Source organism: Talpa europaea, assembly GCF_964194135.1.
Source record: "Talpa europaea genome assembly, chromosome: 1".
NCBI classification, from domain to species: domain Eukaryota; kingdom Metazoa; phylum Chordata; class Mammalia; order Eulipotyphla; family Talpidae; genus Talpa; species Talpa europaea.
This window is the reverse complement of record NC_140073.1, coordinates 148,942,366-148,963,002: the sequence shown is the minus strand read 5'-3', so window position 1 is coordinate 148,963,002 and position 20,637 is coordinate 148,942,366. Positions and strand designations below refer to the sequence as shown.

The 20,637-nt window shown below is 37.0% G+C and overlaps 1 protein-coding gene across 2 annotated transcripts in view; it reads left to right on the top strand.

The window, feature by feature from the left end:
- Positions 1-20,637, top strand: part of CUL3 (cullin 3) — a gene marked incomplete at its 5' end in the record, with an annotated part of 91,960 nt that overhangs the window by 14,423 nt on the left and 56,900 nt on the right. Inside the window, one exon of one of the 2 annotated variants that reach the window (XM_084246897.1) lies at positions 5,531-5,728. The exons of the other annotated variant lie outside the window; for it this stretch is intronic. Coding sequence (XP_084103023.1) covers positions 5,531-5,728 — 198 coding nt within the window. The remainder of the gene's footprint in view (positions 1-5,530; positions 5,729-20,637) is intronic. 2 annotated transcript variants of the gene reach the window in all.

Here is a 20,637-nt window from a genome sequence, read left to right as displayed (position 1 = left end):
CATATGTATATTTTAACAGTGATTTTGAGGAAGATAGATTCCAAAAGGTTATTAGAGTTCATTATTGTTGAAAAGCTGTTGTAGTAAGCTAGATGGAGGCTTTACAATGTTAATATTTAGGCTGAAAGAAGAGGAACATTTGAAAAATATCTTGTACCTAACGTTAGTAGCACTTGATAATTCCTTGAGAAGGGGATGACAGAGGAAAGAATAAAAATTGAGGCTTACACTTCTGGCTTGTGTAGCTAGGTGGTTTGTGTTGCCTCAGGAATTAGAGAATTTAGGAGGAAGATATGGGTTAATAGGGTGAGTTTACCACGGATTTTGGATGTGGTATGATCTGTGTCTGGCTCATTTAGTCAGAGATGTCCAGCAGAAAATTGAATATAGTAGTTTTAGACTTTGGGGAGGGGGTGACATCTGGGCTAGCAGTATATATTTGGGAATGGTTAACATATAAGCTAGTAATTTAATTTTTTTGAGCTCTGAACCCAACTTCTGGGAAAATCATAACAGGTAGAGAACCATTATCCAGAAAATTCATACATTTGTTTGCAAAATGTTGTGTACAGTTTTAAGAGGCTCCAGAACCCCTTGCCAAACTAGAATCTCATAAATTTTAGCACCCAGGATGTGTGTAGCAGATGTAACAATGATGATGAATGAAAATGGGCAGGGACCCAGAGTAGAGTGAAAAAAACAAAGGACAGCTTTGGGGTTTAAAACAGTTTGAATGGCACTGGACGAATAGGAGACATGAAGTAGGAAGGAGTACTGTTTCTGAAAGACTACCTTACACTGATTTGCATTTAGCATAATTGTGCTCTTACAGTACTTTTACTCTCTTTTACCTTGTACCTAATTATTTACTATGCCGGAAAAGCTCTCTTTCTTCCTGACATCTGTTGCCCATGGATGAGAGTTCAAGACAATCTATTATGGGCTATCTGTTAGTCAATGTGTGAGAGTTAGCCCTGAGTGAGGCTACATTCTGCAGACATTCTCATTTAATCTTTATGATGGTTCTTGGAAATAGTTAGCTCTTATTAAATCCACTCTACTAGTGAGAAAATTAAGACTTAGAGGGAAATAAGGTCACAGTGCTTGTGACTTTTTAGCAAATCCATGACACAAATCCATGTCCATTGGAAAGCAAAACCTATGTTCTCTGCTGGTATACCTGACATGCTGTGTTTACCAGACTAATCAGTGAATCACACTGTGATATTATGAATTATGAACACAGTGGAATATGAGGTGAGTCTAATGGTTTGAACTAGATTTGGGGTTATAATGAGTGTTTATGACAGCTCTATAATTTTGGGTAAGTTATTTACTAACGGAATTGATTCTCTTATTTGTTTGAAAATTCTTATGCCTGACGAATTACCAGAATCACCATTGTTGACCTCTGTCTCCATCTCTGCTTTATCTGTAAGGCATAAAACTGAAGGAAATATACAATCTTGAATTACAAAACTCTTAATTTGTGTATGTGGAAAATGATTCTTTTATCATAACTTGAGAACAGTTGTACAATATTTGAGTCTTCCTGGTTTATATTTTTTTAATTCTTAATAGAAAATTAAATAATTAAATGCTGGATAAAGCCCTTTTTTGTATGTTTTCTGGGTTTCATGGAAAATTATGTTATGAACCTGAAAAAGATCAAGTTTTGAAGTTTTGTACAACTATTACCAGTATACCTTTTCAGTTTATAGTTCATGTTAACTTTACTTGCTTTGAAATTCTTCTGAATGTTCTGCTTTATGTGTTCATTGTTTAATATCACGGAGTGATAACATGATACTAGTCTGCATTTTTATAATCTGTGCATTTCTGTCAACAAACTAAAACCATATTGCCCATGCATGGAATATTTTGAGGCCATCTTTTTTATGTGATTTTATGTCTTTTATTTTTGAAAAGTTACGAGTAGGTACATCTCATTTATACTTTATATTGGTAGCATCCTGTGTCAGAATATGTGACACAAATAACAATTTAGATGTGAGTAGGAATAAATTCTTTTTAAGGCCATTTTAGAAAATCCTCTGATTGACCTGGGATTCAAAACAGAAAGAAGTTGCTCTCTTGAAGAGTTCATTTTTAAGTTCTCCAGAAAGAGATTGGAATAATAAGGCTCAGTTTGAGTCATTTGCTTAAGGATCCTCTTGGTAGAGTTGAGTTGGTATTCTATTGCCAAGGTGACTGAATGATTTCACTCCTTCCTCTTTCACATCCATATCCACTAAACATGACTTGAAGAGAATTCTTTTTTAGAAAAAGCACTATTGAGGTGTGATTTACATATAAAAACAACTTTGTAAATTAAGTATGCAACTTGATGAGTGTTCAGGTAAATAGACACCTGTGAAACTATTACCACAGTTTATGCTAGTAAATGTATCCACCAGCTCCAAAGGTTTCTTTTTTACACTTTGCAAGAGAATTCTATTAGCTCCGTAATTTCTATTCAGAAGTATGTGTGTGGTGCTGATGAGTAATTGTTGCAGTGTAGTTCTCCCAGGTTGTGAATGCAGAACCTGTACTTACGTGCCATACGAAGGACTCCTTAGTCAGAGATTAGCAGAAAATCATTCAGTCAGCAAGTGTAAGTGCCTGTTATATGTCAGACACTGTTTTAGTGCTGAGAGATTCCTCAGTGAAAAAAATCTTTGCCCTCATGGAGCTGACATTTGACTTGAAGGAGGGAAGCCAGGAAGAGGAATAAAGAATGTGCGCTTGGAGTTTGGAGGTCACTAACAAGAAGAAGACTGCTATTTTAAATCGAGTGGACAGTTGCAGATTCATTTTAAAGTGGAAGTTGAACAGTTTTGAGGTTGTTAAGTGAATGAGTCATGCAGATATCTGGGGAAGAAGCATTTCAAACAAGAGAAAGCAGCAAATACAAACCCCTAAAGTGAGCGTGTTCACATCCTAAGGCACAGCACTCTAACTGGTGTGGCTGGATCAGAGTGCAAGGAGGAAGGACAGGTGAAGGCAGGGAGGCTATCAGCTTGAATAAGCTGTGTAGGGAGGTGTGAAGAGTTCAACTCCAAGAGAAAGGAGAAGTCACTTCTGGATTGTGAGCAAGTGGGTAACATGCTTTGAAATAGGTTTTCAGAAGGTCACTTTGGCTGTTGTATGATAGTATGCTAGGAGCAGAAACAGATCAGTGAGGAGGCAGTTGCAATAATCTGAGACACTGGTGGTTTGGACTAGCTGGTAGCAGGGGAGCAGTAGGTGAGGAATTAGATTCTGGGTATATTTTGAAGGTAGAGACAACATTTAGTACTGGATTAGAAGTGTTTCTGTGAGAGAGTAACAAGGGTTGCAAGCTTTTTAGCCTTAGCAACATTTGCTGTGTTGGAAAAGACATCAGGGAAAGCTGACGTGGGGGAAAGAATAGGATTTCTGTTTTTAGATAAGGTAAGTTTGAAATGCCCAGTAGGCATTCAAGTAGAAACATTGAGTAGGCAGCTAAACAAAATAACTGGTGTTTGGGGAGAGGGCCAAACATAAATTAAACTCATGAAGATCGGGGGCCTCCCAGGTGGTGGAGGAGTTAAATTCTCAGTGCTATTAAGCTTTCACCAGCCCCTACGGTTTGAGTTTGATCCCTGACCAGGGAGCTAACCCAGCAGACCTTTCCTGTCTTGCCTGCTGTTCCTCTTAGCAGTGCGTTTCAATAGATCTGCCTGTTCTGTTCCCTTCTCTGTCTCTGGTGAATCCTCACACCCCTGCACTTCTGGCCTACACCCCAGCTCTTGTATGAGTAAATAAATCTTAATTAAAAAAAAAAACTCATTAAGATAGATGCAATCAACACCTAAAAACTGTGTTTGGAGAGATAGAACTGAACCTTAGGCTTGAAGGTTGTGGTGATGATTAAGAAATGGTAAGCAGACTAGCAAATAGAAGTCCATGGAATAGGATGAAAAAACAAGAGGTTCTAGCGCTTGGCAGGCAAATTAAGAATTTGTTTCAAGGAGTGTGAATGATTGGCATTTCTAGTTGCCTGCGCAGTAGATCACCTGAGACTGAGACTTAGACAATGAGATTTAGTAATGTGGAGGTCACTGGTCACCTTTTCCAGAGTAGTCTCAGTGAAGTTGTAGGGAGGAAAACTATAAAAGTAGATTCTAGATACAGGAGAAGTAGGACTTGGAGAACAGAGAACATGGACATCTCCCTTTCTCCATCCTGTGATTTTGCTGTAAGTGAAAAAGGGAAATAGGTGGTGCTGGAGGAATATATAGGGTTGTGAAGCTTTGTTTTGAAGATGGAAAATTGATTATTTTGAAAGGAGATTGCTAAAAGGGGGTTGGCGAATAGGTGGGTTGGAATGGAACTGAAGTTGTACTTTTTAAACTTTATTCTGTATAGGTACTACTTGGGGTTCTCTTTCAAAATGAAGGTTATGATTTTGTAGATCAGCAGTGGCCCAGAAGTTATGTATATCTATTAAGCTCCTACATGAAACCTATGTTTGGCTTGTCAAAAATAGGTTTTTTTGTATTTTGAGTATAAGAACCTGGCACTTGGAGCACAGGAACTAACAGGTTATATTGGAGTACAATCAAATAGATAAATTCAGAGTTTTTGTGGAGTGTCTCTTCAGGTAGTTCTAATTTTCTCAATGAAACAGGAAACCAGTCATTATCCTAGAGTGGGGATAGAGGAGAGGGTGTAACTAGAAGAGTGGAGTTAGTTGTGGACTGGAAGAGTAGGGTTGTGGGGTTGTGCTGGGGGCCACTTGGGGTTAGTAGTTAGGAATTTAAACTGAGGTGGATCAGATATGGGTTTATGTTAATCTTCATTAACTTTCAGCTACATGGATGCAGGGGAGAACTAGATGGGTGGATGGGAGTTGAGAATGTCAAGTATTTTGGTGGGGGGGAGGGGCGGGGGGAGCGTGGGTAGTGATTTATGGATGTAGTCAGGGGTGTTACACACCAGGGAGTCTTAAGCTGTGAAAGGGGAAAGAGAGAAAAATAGAATGCTAAACAAAGAAAATGTGCTCTTTTGGTTTGTTTTTTTTTGTTTGTTTGTTTTGTTTTTAATTGTAGTCTTCTCTTTAATTTGTTAAGGGACTGTATAAATCTTTAGGAGAGGAAAATAGTATTCTCGGCCCCCCCCCCTTTTTTTAAAACAATCAATGAACCTTTTCAGTTTTAATGTTTCTCTGAGCTTTTATTCTATGAATTTAGAGAAAAATATGTCTTATACTTGGACTAAAGCAAGTGTTAACATCAGGGATCATGACTTGACTGTATTTAAAGTGGGAGACTGCTGCAGATCAAAAAAAGAGGGGGAAGTCTCAAAGGGTTTTTAAAAAATTGCTTCTGTCAACTCAACTTTTAAAGGTGTATCCCTTGGTTTCTCTTAAAACAGTTTAACATCTTTGTAAGTCATGCGGATATATATTCATAGTCATAATAAAGTATTTACTGAACAGACAAATACAGAAAGATTTTCAACCATTGGTTTTTTGTTTTTTTTTGTCTCTTTCTCTTGGATATTACAGATGACCATGGATGAAAAATATGTAAACAGCATTTGGGACCTTCTGAAAAATGCAATTCAAGAAATCCAGCGTAAGAATAACAGTGGTCTTAGTTTTGAGGAGCTCTATAGAAATGCATATACAATGGTTTTGCATAAACATGGAGAAAAACTCTACACTGGACTAAGAGAAGTTGTTACCGAACATCTCATAAATAAGGTATCCGACTTTAAAGGACTGTTGCTAATTATATTGAATCTAGAAAATACTTTATATCATATTTTACTTGACTAGACTATTTTATAGGCTCCAGGAAGCCTATAGAAATAATTTCCAATTAATGACTGTATTATAAAACGTCACTCAGAACTTAAATCATAATTGTTGCTAATTGAGAGAAGATGAAAAGTTTGTGATTTGTGCTATAATGATAAGGAAGAAAATTTTTAGTAATTTACAAATGCTTGTTAGCATATCTACTAAGATAATTTTTTCCCTTAAAATGCTTAACCCATTTTAGCTTTCTTTATATATTTGAAAATAATAAACTGCATTGTTTAAAAAAATATTGTCTGAGACTTTGCACCAATTGAAGTTGACTTTATTAAATTTTAACTGAGTTTTGCTTTGATAGTTGTGATTTTTTTTAAAAAAAATAAATCAGTGGTGGGCTAATTTACCATTATGAAATGATTCTTTGGTTCCAAGAAAGATGTATTTGTTTTTAGAACAAATGATTTTATAGAGCAAACCCTTCCATTGGAAGCATGTCTTGCTTAAATATTGTCAGATGACATATGAAGTACAGAGAAATAAAAACCTATCGAAGTTTTAGTGTATTAGGGCATTTAGTTTTTAAATTTTATATCGAAAAGTGGAAAAGTCACACTAATAGTACAGTGATTTCTTGTGTACCACTTAGATCCACCAGTTAACATTTTGTCAACCTTTGTATTGTTACTATAAATGGTATTATTGCTGAACAATTAAAAAGTAAGTTTATCCTAAAATAGTTTGATATGTTTATCCTATGAATAAGGAAATTCTCTTAACCAAAGAACAATGTTGAAAATTGGGTAGTTTGACTTTAATATATTGTTAACTATACAGTCCATGTTCAAATTTACCAGTTGTCACGTGTAGCAGTGATGTCCTTTATGGCAGTTCGTTTTCCGATCCAGGTTCCAATCCAGGATCACAGTCAGTTCCTTAGCCTTTCTTTGTCTTTCAGCACACTGACATTTTTGAAGAGAATTGGTCAGATGTTTTGTAGATTGTCCCTTAGTTTTTGGTTTGTCTGATTGTTTCCTCATGACTAGTTTCAGGTTATGCATTTTTGGCAGGAATAATACATAAGTGATGTTGTGTCCTCAGTGCATCACATCAGGAGGCACATGATGTCAGTTTATCCCATTATTGGTGGTGTTAACTTTGATCACTTGGTGTCCGCCAGATTTCTCCACTGTGAAGGTACCTTTTTTCCCTTTGTAATTCATAAGTAATCTGTTCAGATATATTTTGAGACTGTATAAATATCTTGTTCCCCAAGAAACTTTCATGTGATGGTTTTTGTGTCCATTGATGATTCTTCCATGAATCATTATTACTGTGGTGGTTACAGAATACACTTTCTACTTTTATTCCTTCTATATCCCTTCTCTTAAGTGGGATTACATGAACAGGAAGCTAGTATCTCATTAAAACAAGGTGATTGTGATTTTCACGAAGTCAACATTTTTTGTTTAATGCTTATTGCTCAGAACTTTCTGGGAAAATACAGTGGATGTAAGGAGAGGATACTATCCCTTCCTAGGTTTGTTTTTACTCTCTGAGATGTTACATTTAGGTACCTGTGTGGGCTTTATTTAATGAAATGGCAAATGAGTTGTATAGGTACATAGGCAATAAATGACTTCGGGATTCAAATGAGGGAGTGATTACCCTGGTCTATAAGATTTCATAGGAGGGGTTCAAATTGAACTGAGCTGTGAAAACTGGTACGTAAGTGAACATGCGGAAGGCATTGCAAGAGAGCAGATGTCAATGTGATTATACAGGAATAGGCTGGTGCGCTTCAAGGGTGGTAAGTAGAATTTAACTGCGGTATATGATAGTATATGGGAATAAGAGGATTATTACAGTGTCGCAAAGATTGGGAACAAATTGGAGAAGAACTTGAATGCCAAGATAAAGAATTGGGACTTAAAATTTAAGTTTATTGGAAGTTATTAAAGGGGTGATAACATGACAATATGTTAAGATTGACCTGAGGATGCTATAAATGTAGTAACCTGAGGGCTTTGCTAGTAGCATAAGACCTGGAAAAATTTCAGTGAAGTGAATGAATGATAGAAATTTTGAAGAAAGACTAGATAGAATTTGGTTACTTGGAGAATCATTGTGAAGTTACGGTAGAAACCAGATTTGGAAAGGGTAGAAGAAATGGCATTTTTTTATTGGACATTTTTACAGTTGGAAGACACTTAGAAGTCATTTTACATGTGAGATAATTAGATGCTCAGGTAGAAATGTCATATGTTTGGAGATACTGCAAGTGCAGAGCTTGGACAGGAACTCAAAACTGGAGATCAAGATTTGGCATTTAGGCAGCATATATTGAAGAATAAGTGTTGTAATTTAGAGACTGAAAAATGTAGCCTCGGGGGAGGAATCTTGAGGGGCAAAGGAATAAGTAGATGTGGGAAATGATGGAGACATTTAAGGAACTTGGCATTGAAAGAAAGAAAAAAAGAATGGGAGAGTTTTGATAAAGCTGGTCAATGAGCAACTGAGTTCTTGGATATGGTGTGTGAATTGAGAACAGTGGAGAAGATGTAAAGGTAGAAGTGGGGAGTGTTCTTATTTGCCAGAGGTTCTGTAGGGAATGCTAATGGTCACACACCTGATTCCTATTTAGTATTTATCATGTGCTAGTCCACTTCTTGTATATGTATTAACTTAGTGGTTCCAACCCAGTTAGACTGTTAATATGGTTACCTCTGTTTTACAAGTGAAGAAACCTAGACATAGAGGATTGTGATTTGCCTAGATGCAGGTAGCTATTAAGTGGCATAGCTGGAACAGAATTCAGGCAGTAAGCCTTCCAACTGAGTCCTTGACTTGTATAGATCTGCTCTTGAGGCATGATGTATAAATCAAAATGTAATAAATATACTGTAATTGTGAGTGAAGGTCTTCTAGTAAACTGACTCAGTGTTTGTAAAGCTATAGTCCTTTAAATTCTAGATTTTGGTTTATTTATAATTAAAATGAAGGCATTGGGAATAATATTTTTGAGATTTCTTTTGTTCAAAATCACTATGAATCTAATAATTAGGCATGAACCTTCTGAAAATGACATGAAGAGACTTGGGGAGTATACTCCGGAGTTGACAAATAAGGAAAAAGATAGCTCTATAGGAGTTGGCCTGAATGTATGATTTGTCTTTTTTTTTTTTTTTTTTTTTTGAAGCAGTGCTTTGCAGCATGGGCACAGATGCAGAAAAAAACATTTGTAGTTATGTGCTGTGGTCAATAATTGACTCATCCAAAAAGTGAGGAGAGAGTGTGAGGTCAGTGTTTTAAGTGACTGATTTTTGGACGCTGAAACATAGGTAGAAATCAAAGTTATCTGAAATAGCTCTGTGGTGACTATGAGCATTTCAGCATATGTGTAAGTTGTTTAAAGTGGACCAATATGTAAGATTAACTGTCATTACAAAATACAGGCAGTTGTCTATAATATGTTGCAGAGAACAGTTAGTCAAGTTGATTGAGCTAAAGAAATGAATGCTAAATTAATGTTTACTTCTTACACAGTCATTAGTGCTGTATTGGTGGCACCTGAAAACGTTCTTTATTTTTTTTCTTTCACCCTCGTTTGACCAACTTACATCAGTTAATTTCTGACTGGGAAATGTACTAATTGTAGCAGATCTTGTGAGTGATTTATTTTAATTGAATTAGTTATAGAACTTCTGCTAAATATCTGTCCTTTTAAGTTTGCTTTACAGTTGTCTTTCATTTTTTACTGTTGTTTAATAGAAATTCTTTAATGACTATACAAAACAGTACTTGACGGGGATACTGCCACAAGAGATCTGCTAACAGAGGGCCATCATACAGGGCCCAAAATGTTTGTCCCCTGTTTATGAAAGTCTCGATCTGTTTTTCTAAATAGGATTTAGGGATATTAGTAATGTGTGAAAGTATTGCTGTCATGGAATTCTGAATTGCTTGTCTCTACATTGCATCTTCTGACTGGAAAGTGAGTGAATAATTTAGGGTTCTATGGTATCAAAATAGCTATCTTTAGTCTCACAGATTGTATCTCAAAAGCATTCCTAGGTGGTCTGTTCATCAGTTTATTTGTACACTGTGCTTTTAGCTGTTAGCTAAACTACCTAATAATGTATTTTTTTAGAGTAATTTTCCGCTGAAATTACTTAGTGTTGTAATATAGACAACCAGGAGCCTTCGTTTCACATGGGAAAATTCAAAGGAAATGTAATTTTTTCATGGAGTCAGGACTGGTTTGTAATTTGTTTGTTGGTAACCTGAAATCAAGATGAGAACAGTGAACACTGAGCAACGTTTTTGGTAAAGCACAATGGTACAGCCAACTGGAGGCCAGATGAAGGGAGTTCACTTCTTTGTCATGAAATTAATTGATCATTGGCTTTGGAAATATGTTCACAATATTGAAGCGGTCACTGAAAAGATAAATCCTTTTTTTCTTACTTGGTAGTGTAGTTTTACTGTCTCTCTAAGAATGTTCTCCTTGAGGAAACTGAGAACCCAAGGAATTCAGTGAATCTGTCAAGACCACAAAGCAGACTTTGACTGTGATGTGGTCCTTCTGGCTCAACATAAAAACAGTCTGCTTAGTACAAAAACATTTCAGAATTCATAGGAATTTTTTTTTAACCTTTTACCTAAAGAAAATGACTTTAAAAGCATGGCTTTATTGGAGGGAAAAAATTCTGCTACTTTTCAGTTTTAAGGATTTTTAAATTCTAGATCATTTTGTTAAAATCTAAGAAGGATCCTTAAAACGGAACTCAGCTCTCACAGTATTTATTATTTGCTAGACTCTGACTGAGGTGTAAGAAAAATGTCGTTAAATAGAGCACATCTGATCCCTGCCATGGTAGAACAGATAAATAAGTAACAAATGTTTAGTTATAAAATATAATGAAGAAAACAGGATACAGCTATAGAGAAAAATTGTAGCCACGGCATAGGACAGGAACATACTCTTTTGAGAAAATGGTGCTTAAATTGGGATTTGAAGAGTGAGAAGGCACTTCTGAGGGAAGTGTTTTTGTAGGGCATTCCAGGCTAAGGGGATGGTGGTAGGACATTTGTTTTTCTGTAAAGGACCAGATAAGTCAATATTTTCAACTTTCTGAACCATATGTCCTCTGTCACAGCTTTTCAGCGCTCCAGTGGCAGTGCAAGAGCAGCAGTTAGGCCCTGTTCAACGAATGACAGCAGTATTCCAATAAAACTTCATTTTAGAACGACAGCAAGTCATTCATTGCCAATTTCTGAAGTACAGAAATTAGAGTGAGGGAAGTCTTGTGAATGTGAAATTAAGGATTAACAGTAAGGACAAATGGGACAAGATTGAGGTCGGTTTAGTTTTGCCAATTGGTTTTTTTGGTTTTTTTTTTTCCTTTTTTTTTTGTTTTGTTTCTCCATATTCCACACGAGTGAAAACATCTGGTATTTTTTTCTCCTTCTGACTTGACTTAGCATAATCCCCTCCATTTCCATCCTGTTGTTTCGAATGTCAGGATTTCATCTTTTTTTTTTAAATAGCTGACTGGATCCTATTATGTTATGTACCACATCTTCCCAGTCCATCTGCCATTGGGCACTTAGGGTGTTGCCATAACGTGGCTATTGTAAATAGTACTACAATAAACATAGGAGTACATATATCCCATCAAATTAGTGTTTTTGCGTTCTTTGGATAAATATTGAGGAATAGAATTGCTGGATCGTATAATAAATGTATTTTTAATAATTTGAGGAACTTCCATTTTGTTTTCCATCGGGACTGAACCATATGTTCAGTTCCCATCAACAGCATGTGAGAGTTCTTAACCTAGAAACATGACCACAGAATTGAGCTGACTAGAGGGAGTGCGAAGGGGCCCAGTGGTCTGTGGTAAAAGGGGGAAGGGTGCTTTGGGTGCTAGGTGTGGTGTGGTTGTGTATATCTGAGGAGATGTGAACCTGTTTCCCTACATCATAAACAGTGTTATAAATTGCTGTTATTTCAATAATAAAATTAATATGGGGTGTGGGGGACAACTAGCTGTTGGCTTAAGTGCCAGTTACAGAGGAGTAGATTAAGAAGATTTGGCATGTATACACGGTGGAATGCTACTTAGGTATATTTAAAAAAAAAATCTCTTACCATTTATGGCAACATGAATTGAACTGGAGGGGGAGTATGCTAAGTGAAGTAAGTCAAAAGAAGAAAGGCAAATACCAGATGACTTTACTCATGGAATACAGAGAAACAGAACAAAGGTACAGATAAAACTAAACCAAATTGAGTCTACCACAGACGTGGGAGGGGGTGTGGAGCAAAGGGATGATGGGGCCCCAGTGGACTATGGTGGAGAATTATTGGTGCCTTGGTGGTGGGTGTGCTATGTTTGGTAACATGCATCTGAAGTGCTGTGAACCTATACCTCTTGAGTCATACACAGTGTTTTATTTATTTTTTTTTTTAAAGATTTATTTATTTATTTATTTATACATACAAGCACTAGGTACAGTCAGAAGCGCGGGAGGGTGAGAGAATTCAGCAGAGCCAGAGAGGGGAGCAGAGCAAGCAGAAGGACCAAAGTACACTGCTGAGGGGAGCAGCGGGCGCCAGGAGAGGTCTGCGCGCCATGTGGGACCCTCCTCTGGTGGCCGGGGAGCAGCCGGGGATCGAACCGGCGCTGCAGAGGCTGTGGGCAGCTTCACAACCCAGCGCTCAACCGCTGCACCACCGGGGAGACCCTCATACACAGTGTTTTAAACCGTTGTTATCGCCAAAAAAAAAAAAATGTTATTTATAAAAAAACATTGAGACTAGAAGAGAAAATCAGAAACCGTGTCATTACAGACTTTGAAGCCATAGTAAAAGGACCTCATGCATAATCATACAAATATTAGGAAACCATTCCAGAATTTTTAGCAAGACAATGATGTGATCTGATACAGGTTTTAAAAATATTACTCTGGTTGCTGTATAGTGAATGAGAGAATCCAAGAGTGAAGTGTGGGGAAAGGAAGGAGTGAATAAATCAGGTAAGTGATAGTGGTGATTTGCATCACTGTAGTTACAGTGGAAATAAAAAAAAAAATTGAAGAAAGATGGTACCTAGTAGTAATAGATTTATTGTAGGGAATGAGGAAGAGAAGGAATCCAAAATGAAATCCATCTTGGGCTCTTGGACAGATAGGTGAGTCCATGATTTGATACAGATTTGGAGTAAAAAAAGGAGCACCGTTTAGAAATACTAATTTTAAGATGCCAACGAAATTGGTTATACAAATCTACTTCTCTAAGAAGGTTGGGAATCATGAGAATGTAGGATGATACTTAGAATTCTGAAAGTAGATGAAAATCACACAGAAATAAAGAAATGAGGACCCCAGATTGAACCCTGAAGAATTAATTAATATTTCAGGTTAGATTGGGGATTGCAGTGGATGGCCAGAGTTTGTGGTGCTTTTACCACTCAGCTTTAATCTTAAAAAATAATTTGATTTTGACATTTATTTACAACCATTTTATCTGTGTTTAATGTTAAATGACAATTTTAAATTCAGAAATAGTGATAATTAGTTTTTTACTTGTGGGCAGAGCTAGGTAAGGGTTTAGAACTATTTCAGATTATTGAGGTGTGATTGTCAAACAAAATTGGGACATTTAAAAGTACAGTCGAATGTTTCTTTTTTGGATTCATCGCCTTTTAGAAGATTTCTAACTTTAGGTTTTACACTTGATAAAGTCTTTAAGATTATGGTGAAGAGACCTCCTTGGTTGCACAGAGGTTAAGTCTCTGCCATATCACGCTATATTGCCTCTGCTGCCTGAGTTAGATCCCCAGCCAGGGAGCTGGCCCAGATGGCAAAGGAGACCTCTCCTGTCTTGCCCACTGCTCCTCCTGGCAGTGCATTTCAGTCGATCTGCTTGTCCTGCTCCCCACTCTGTCTCTGGTGAATCCTCTCATCTCCCTCATCTCTGGTCTAGACCCCAGTTCTTGTATACAAAAGTAAATAAATCTTTTTTTAAAAAGATCATAGTAAAGTAAGAATATTTGCCTTTTCTTCTACACTTTCTTGAGTACTTCATGTTTAATAAGAAGAAATAAATTAGAAGCAATTTCAGTGGAAAAAGTACTGCATGGAAAATATTAGGCCTTCTTCCACCACTAACAATCTTGAACAAATTACTAGAGTCTGGACTTTCCTGGATTTAAGATTATTAGTTTATAAAATGATATTGGAGTTGGTTTTGTCAAGTTAATGTGCTTTGATATGGTATGATAATTTTGGATAATTTTTGGATATTTAGATTGAGGAAGATTAGTTTTTGCAATTTGCATAGTTTCTGCAGTTTGTCCAATTTTACTGTTTCTTAAAGTCAAGGGAGAAACTTTTTTTGCTTTAGTTTTAATATGGCAAGAACTTTATTATCACAATTTTGTGGTGGTGATTAACAGATTTCTTAGATTTACCTTATGTTTAACTTCCCCCTTCTGAATTATTGGTCTATAGTAATAATTGATTATGCCAGCCTCATAAATGAGCTTGTAGGAATCAGATTATTATAATTTGAAAATTTGTTTTCTTCTTAAAAAAAACACTGGGAAAAAATGAACAAAAATGTTGAACATTTAAATGTACTATATAGAAACAGCTTATTGCTGCAAACAACAATAGTTTATGTATTTCTATTCTGTTTATAAACAGTAGTTTATATTCTATTCTTCAAATAATGACTTAATTCGAGGAGGAGGAAAGCAATGTAAGAAGAGCTTCATTCTACTCACCATTCATTCACTCCATTCATTCATTCATTCATTCATTCATTCATTCAGAAAACTGCCTATTGAGCATTTGTTACTTGCAGAGTCTGGTCAGTAACCCATGTATATATCAAAGATTCCTGTCTTTGTGGAACTTAGTTTTGGACTTAACATACTTGAATCGGTGCCTTGTGATCTTGATCAGTCATAAGCACTTTATTTTATAGGGAGGAAATTCAGGTCTTCAATTGGGATAGGTTTAGTTTTACGTGTTTTTTTTTTTTTAATATTTATTTTTATTTACGCATACAAGAACTGGGGTGTAGGCCACAGGTGCAGGGGTGTGAGAGGATTCACCAGAGACAGAGTGGGGAACAGCAGGTGGATCAAACTCCTGCTGCAGTGGTTGCCAATAGCTTCATAGTGCTGAGATTTAACCCCTTGGGCGACCAGAGCGTCCCAGTTTTAGTTTATAGGTGACTTTCTAGTTTAAATTTTTTGTTTTTGCAAACTGAAAAGTGCTTTGTGTAGAATAACACCCTATTGTTTATTGTTTGTACATAAGGTCTCCTTTGCTGAAAATGAGGTTTCTGTGTAAATTTTTTTCAATATGTAATTTTCTCCTCATTTTTAGAGGGAGAATGAGAAGAGCCAAGTTCTGGATTTAAAGTTTTATTTGTAGATAAATTAATATGTTTACGTGAGATTACTAATTATACGTAGAAATGAATTTGGTCATTTAATGGTAAGTTCTGGATAGTCTTGTAGGCCAATTACTTAAGGAGATTTGGCTTTTATAACAAAACTTTTTTAGTATTCTACCTTTAGGCAAATGTTATTGAATGTAGAGAGATTTTTTAATGGCATCTACGGATCAAATATGTTATAAATATAATCTCAGTGAATTATGGGAAACATTAATAGAAACACTTGAGGTAAGATTTTTGTTAGCAGGGCATCCCTGGTGGCGTGGTGGTTGAGCACTGGGCTGCAAAGCTGCCCACAGCCTCTGTAGCGCAAGTTCGATCCCTGGCCGCCGGCAAGGGTCCCACATGGCGCGCAGACCTCGCCTGCCGCCCGCTGCTCCCCTCAGCAGTGTATTTCGTCAGTTTGCCTGTTCTTTTCCCCACTCTGTCTCTGGTGAATCTTCTCACCCCCCCCCCCACCTCTGGCCTGTACCCCGGTTCTTGTATGCATAAATAAATCTTTTTTAAAAATTCAATTTGTGAATAAAGATGAAATAATCTCATAGAGAAACTGGCCTGGGTTTTTAGTAGTATGTGCATAGTCAGGTCTCTCAGTGTAGATGGAACACAAGTGACTTGGTGTGTACTTGTAGGAAATGAGAGTGGTAAATGTGTTGAAATGGGTTTTGAGGAACATTATATAGGGTATTTGGGTTTATTCTGTGGATAGTGAGAGCCTTTGGTTTTTAATCCTCAAGAAGAGACTGAAGTGGGGGAGATGGAGTAAAAAGTAGAGTAGGAATGCCAGTTGCAATGCTTCATTGCTGTTTAGCTTTCATTCTCCTGCCATCTTTTCCTTTTTTACTAAAAGTTGGAATAAAACCTAAGACCCCATTACAGTGAATATTGGAGTTCTTTAGGGTGACAGAAGAGCAGTCACACCTGAAAGTAAATCTCATACAGCATTGTAAACCAATGTTGCCTCAATTAAAATAATGGAAGAAGGGGGAGCTCTAGCTAATTATGCAAACCCTTAATGACCCTAAGAGTGATTTAAATATGAATAGTGTTAGTTCCAAAGAGGAAGGGGTTATGGTTGAGGAACAGGATTGTTAGTCTGAAAGATAGCAAGCAACCCTGGGTTATGAGGGAATTAGGGAATTAAGTGCTTGTGCTTTGAAAGAATTAGAAGAGAAATGATGTTGGAGTAGAGTTAAATTTATTTTATTTTTTTTTAAGATTTATTTATACAAGCACTGGGTATAGTCAGAATTGCGGGAGGGTAAGAGAATTCACCAGAGCCAGAGTGAGGAGCAGAGCAGGCAGAAGGACCGAAGCACACTGCTGAGGGGAGCAGCGGGCGGCAGGAGAGGTCTGCGCGCCATGTGGGACCCTCCTCCAGTGGCCAGGGAGCAGCCAGGGATCGAACCGGCACTGCAGAGGCTGCGGGCAGCTTCACAACCCAGTGCTCAACCGCTGCACCACTGGGGAGGCCCTAGAGTTAAATTTAAAGTGTTGTTTAGCAAGTTCACCAATGCTAAGTACCAGCTATTCTTGCTTAAATTGTTGAGTTAGACAATAAACACCGAGGACAGGTACCACTCTCCTTTTCTAGTCAGTGAATGAACAAGCTAGAACCTGTTTTATCTTTGTGTGTCTTGCTCTTTCTTATAGTTGACATTCAGTAATTGTCTGCTTAAATGAATGTCTTGAGAATAATAACAGCAGCCAACTGAAAAACCATCACGGTTTATATCCAGAAATTGCTGAGATCTGTTTTGTTGCCTGTATGTGGGGTAATAGTTCTGCATACTCAAGTTAATTACTTCCTCTAACCACAGTTTCCATAGAGTGTCTCTCACTATTTAAAAGCCTCGGGATTTGGGTTTTTTTGTTTTGCTTTTGAGACTGGAGCCATCAGTGTGCTGCTGTGTTTCTTTTTTCCATGATACTCAAGAAACAAAAAGATTGTTACATTGCCTGTTTTACTACTTGTTCTTTCTATGTTCCTGTTGCCCAGAGTTTATGGTCACTGTCATGACTGTTAATATAAAGCTTCTTGTCTTAGTCACTGGCAATGGAGCTCTTCACAGATAATTCATATGGTCCTTCTGTGGTACATTCCTGTGTTCCTGTCTACCAGTAGGCCAGTAGGCCAAAAGCTACCATTTTTCATGGCACCACTGCTGTTTTTGCTTTTGTTCCTGTTTTGTAACTGAAGTAACAGTGTTTTGCATAACACTATGTGATTTAGAGGCATAGAATCACACCTCTTCAGATGCATGTCACCACACCTCACATTAGTAAATTTATTCACAGAATAATATTCTGACTTTAATAAGAATTTTTCCATGCAGTAGCTATTTTTTGTTTTAATGATACAGATATGATTTCTTTAATCGATTGTCACCTTTATTCTAAAAGTGAGTGAAAGTAATGAGAACATTGCTGTCAATCTAGAAAATATCAAAAGAGAGTGAATTTTATATTATTCAGGAATCTTACTAGTGAATTCTTAAAAATTTAAAATAGGTATAGAAGTTAAAATTACCTCATGTTATAGAAACTTGCTTTGAAATAAAGAAATTTTAAGGTGGTTATTTATGTGTATTACAAGAGATAGCAGCATATATTCACTGAATTTATATTGAACATTACATATAATAGGCTGTATTGCCTAGACATCAAACTGTGAAGTAAAAATTCCTTCTGGTTTTGGAGAAATTCAGAGGAAAGCAAGAATCAAGTAGAAATTGAGAATTTAAAAGAAATATGTGGCCATATCTGTGTATATGTATCTTAGGTCACAGTGTTACAGGGCAGGGAGAGGGGTACCTTAGAGCCCCCAAACTTGCCGGTTCTACATAGGTTCTGCCATCTGCTGCATCAACACAAAACATGCAAGACTTTATGGAAAGAAACTTTAATACAATCAGTAAACAATACAGAAAAGACACAGAATAGAGTTTCTAAATCAAGCACCCAAAGTGAACCGTCCCCTCGTGGGTAAAAGCCCACCCAAGCAGGATTGGCCCCAGAGCAAGACCCCAAAGCCTGCCCCAAGTCTAAAGCACCTTCCAATGGGGACCCACAGAAAAGGATCAGAAACAACCAGATAAGTCTGGGAGGAAAAGAGCAAAATCGAAATAAAAAACCGCCATTGTCACCTTCCCACGGGTCTCACCCACATTGGTTTCACCCAGTCCACAGCCAAAAGGCAAACGCAGTTTCTTCACGTGTCTCTCTGCTCCCTGTGCCTCCTCCAGGTCTCCTGGCTCCATCCTGCTTCCTTCCTTCCTTAGTCTCCTCTGCAGCTGCTTCTCTCCCTGCTCAGCTTTACCTTCCTTTGGGTGGGGCAGGGAACCTGACACTTGCCCTTTTCTTGGGGACCACCCTGTTACAAAATCATTTCTCAAAATTTAAGGTACTTAGGAATTTTCTGGATATCTTATAAAATTTTTGCACATTCTGATTGAATAGATTTGAGATAAGACCCAGGATTATGCATTTCTTTTTTTTTTTTTAAGATTTATTTATTTATGCATACAAGAACCAGGGTACAGGCCAGAGATGTGGGGGGTGAGAGGATTCACCAGAGACAGAGTGGATTGACTGAAATACACTGCTGAGGGGAGCAGTGGGTCGAGTCAGGAGAAGTCTGCTGTGCCATGTGGGTAGCTCCCTGGCTGGTGGGCGGAGATCGAACTTGAGCTGCAGTGGCTGCGCACAGCTTCATATTGCTGTGTCTTAACCCCTTGCACCACCAGGGAGGCCCGGATTTTGCATTTCTAAAGCTCCCAGTGATGGGCCTGATCATTATATTTCTCTGTGGAACCTCACTTTGAAAAGAAAGACTGAAATAAGTGTGTGAATAATAATACAGATATATAAAATATAATAGCAAATATTTATATGACATTTACTGTGGATTGTGTATATCCTCTGTTTTAATCATTTTGTGTATATCATCTCAATCCATATAACACACCTCCTTGTACTGGTGTTATTATTCCTATTTTATAGAAAGTGTTAAAACTGATGATTCACCAAAAAAAGGGAAATAAACTAGTCACACATTGACTAAGTGTGGGAGCTGGGATTTGAATTCAGACAGATTGCATTTGTTAGCATTCTTAATTCTGTGCTGCCACTACTCATTCGATGTGACTATTACGAAGAAATAGCTAAACTAGTTCTGTTCTTTCAATCAGGAATTCTCTGAGACAAGGGGAAAATTGTGGAACTTTTTAAAAACTATTTTGTCAGATTAGGAGAGGATCCTAGTTTTCCTTAACTGGTTCCTATTGATAATCACTTCTTGTATTAAGCCACTTATATTGATGGATTTTATGTCATATCACTGTTATTTGATGAAGTGAAAGATCTTTGGAGAGCTTCAAGAAAAATTCTTTAATGGTATTCCTTTGAAAAGTAGGGTTTACATAGAAAAAATTGTAAAATGAAAAGCTCTAGGTCACATATGCAGGACTTTGAAAACTTAATTGCTAGGTGACCATGGTAAACATTACATGTTTATATAAATACACTGTTTTCATCAGATAAAACAGGTAATATGTTTTAGAATTCAGAGCCAGAAAAGTGTTTAGGGAGTTACCCAGTGATTCCCAGTTATTTTAAATGAATAGAACCCCCCACTTCTAGAATGATGCAAAACCAATACAAATCATTTTTAATTATGGGAAACAAAGCCTGCTCTCTGGTGTACTAAGGCATCTAATTGGAGCATGGGTGGAAGCCTTTGATCTAATTACCCATAGTCATATTATAGGTAAGAGCAACCAGATGGGGTAAAGTAACTTGGTCACAGTCCTGGTTAGTAACTGCTATGGGCAGTTGTCTGCAAATACTAATTTGTTTTAGCTCCTGGGTAAATGACAATACACTTTCTAGGAGGGCACATTTACAATCATACACTTTTGTGATACTTTTTAATGTTTTAGTACATGCCCCATGCTATTAATGCTTCATTCTGTTTTTGGCATGTGATTTTTATTTCAATGACAATAAGTACAAATTTCTGCACTTTAAAGATGTCTGTTTTTGCATTAAATATTGTCCTGAGTTTTCAGGTTTTTAAAAAAAAAACAAGTCCCTATTTTTCAATAGTCCATATCATCATTGATTATATGGCTCATTTCTAGTATCATTGAGCTTTAGGGTTAAAATCTTTGTAATTTATAATTTGTTCTAGCTGATGAGTTTATTTTTGTTACCTAGATATCTAATTAGGGTGGGTTGACTGAAACTTTGCCCCAGACTTTGAGATTTATTACAGAGTGAAAAATTTTTAATTAATGATTAAAAAATAATGTTTGTGTGTTAGTGTTGGGGTTTTGTGCAGATTAATGTACCTTGTTCCAGCCAACCAAGAGCTATTAGC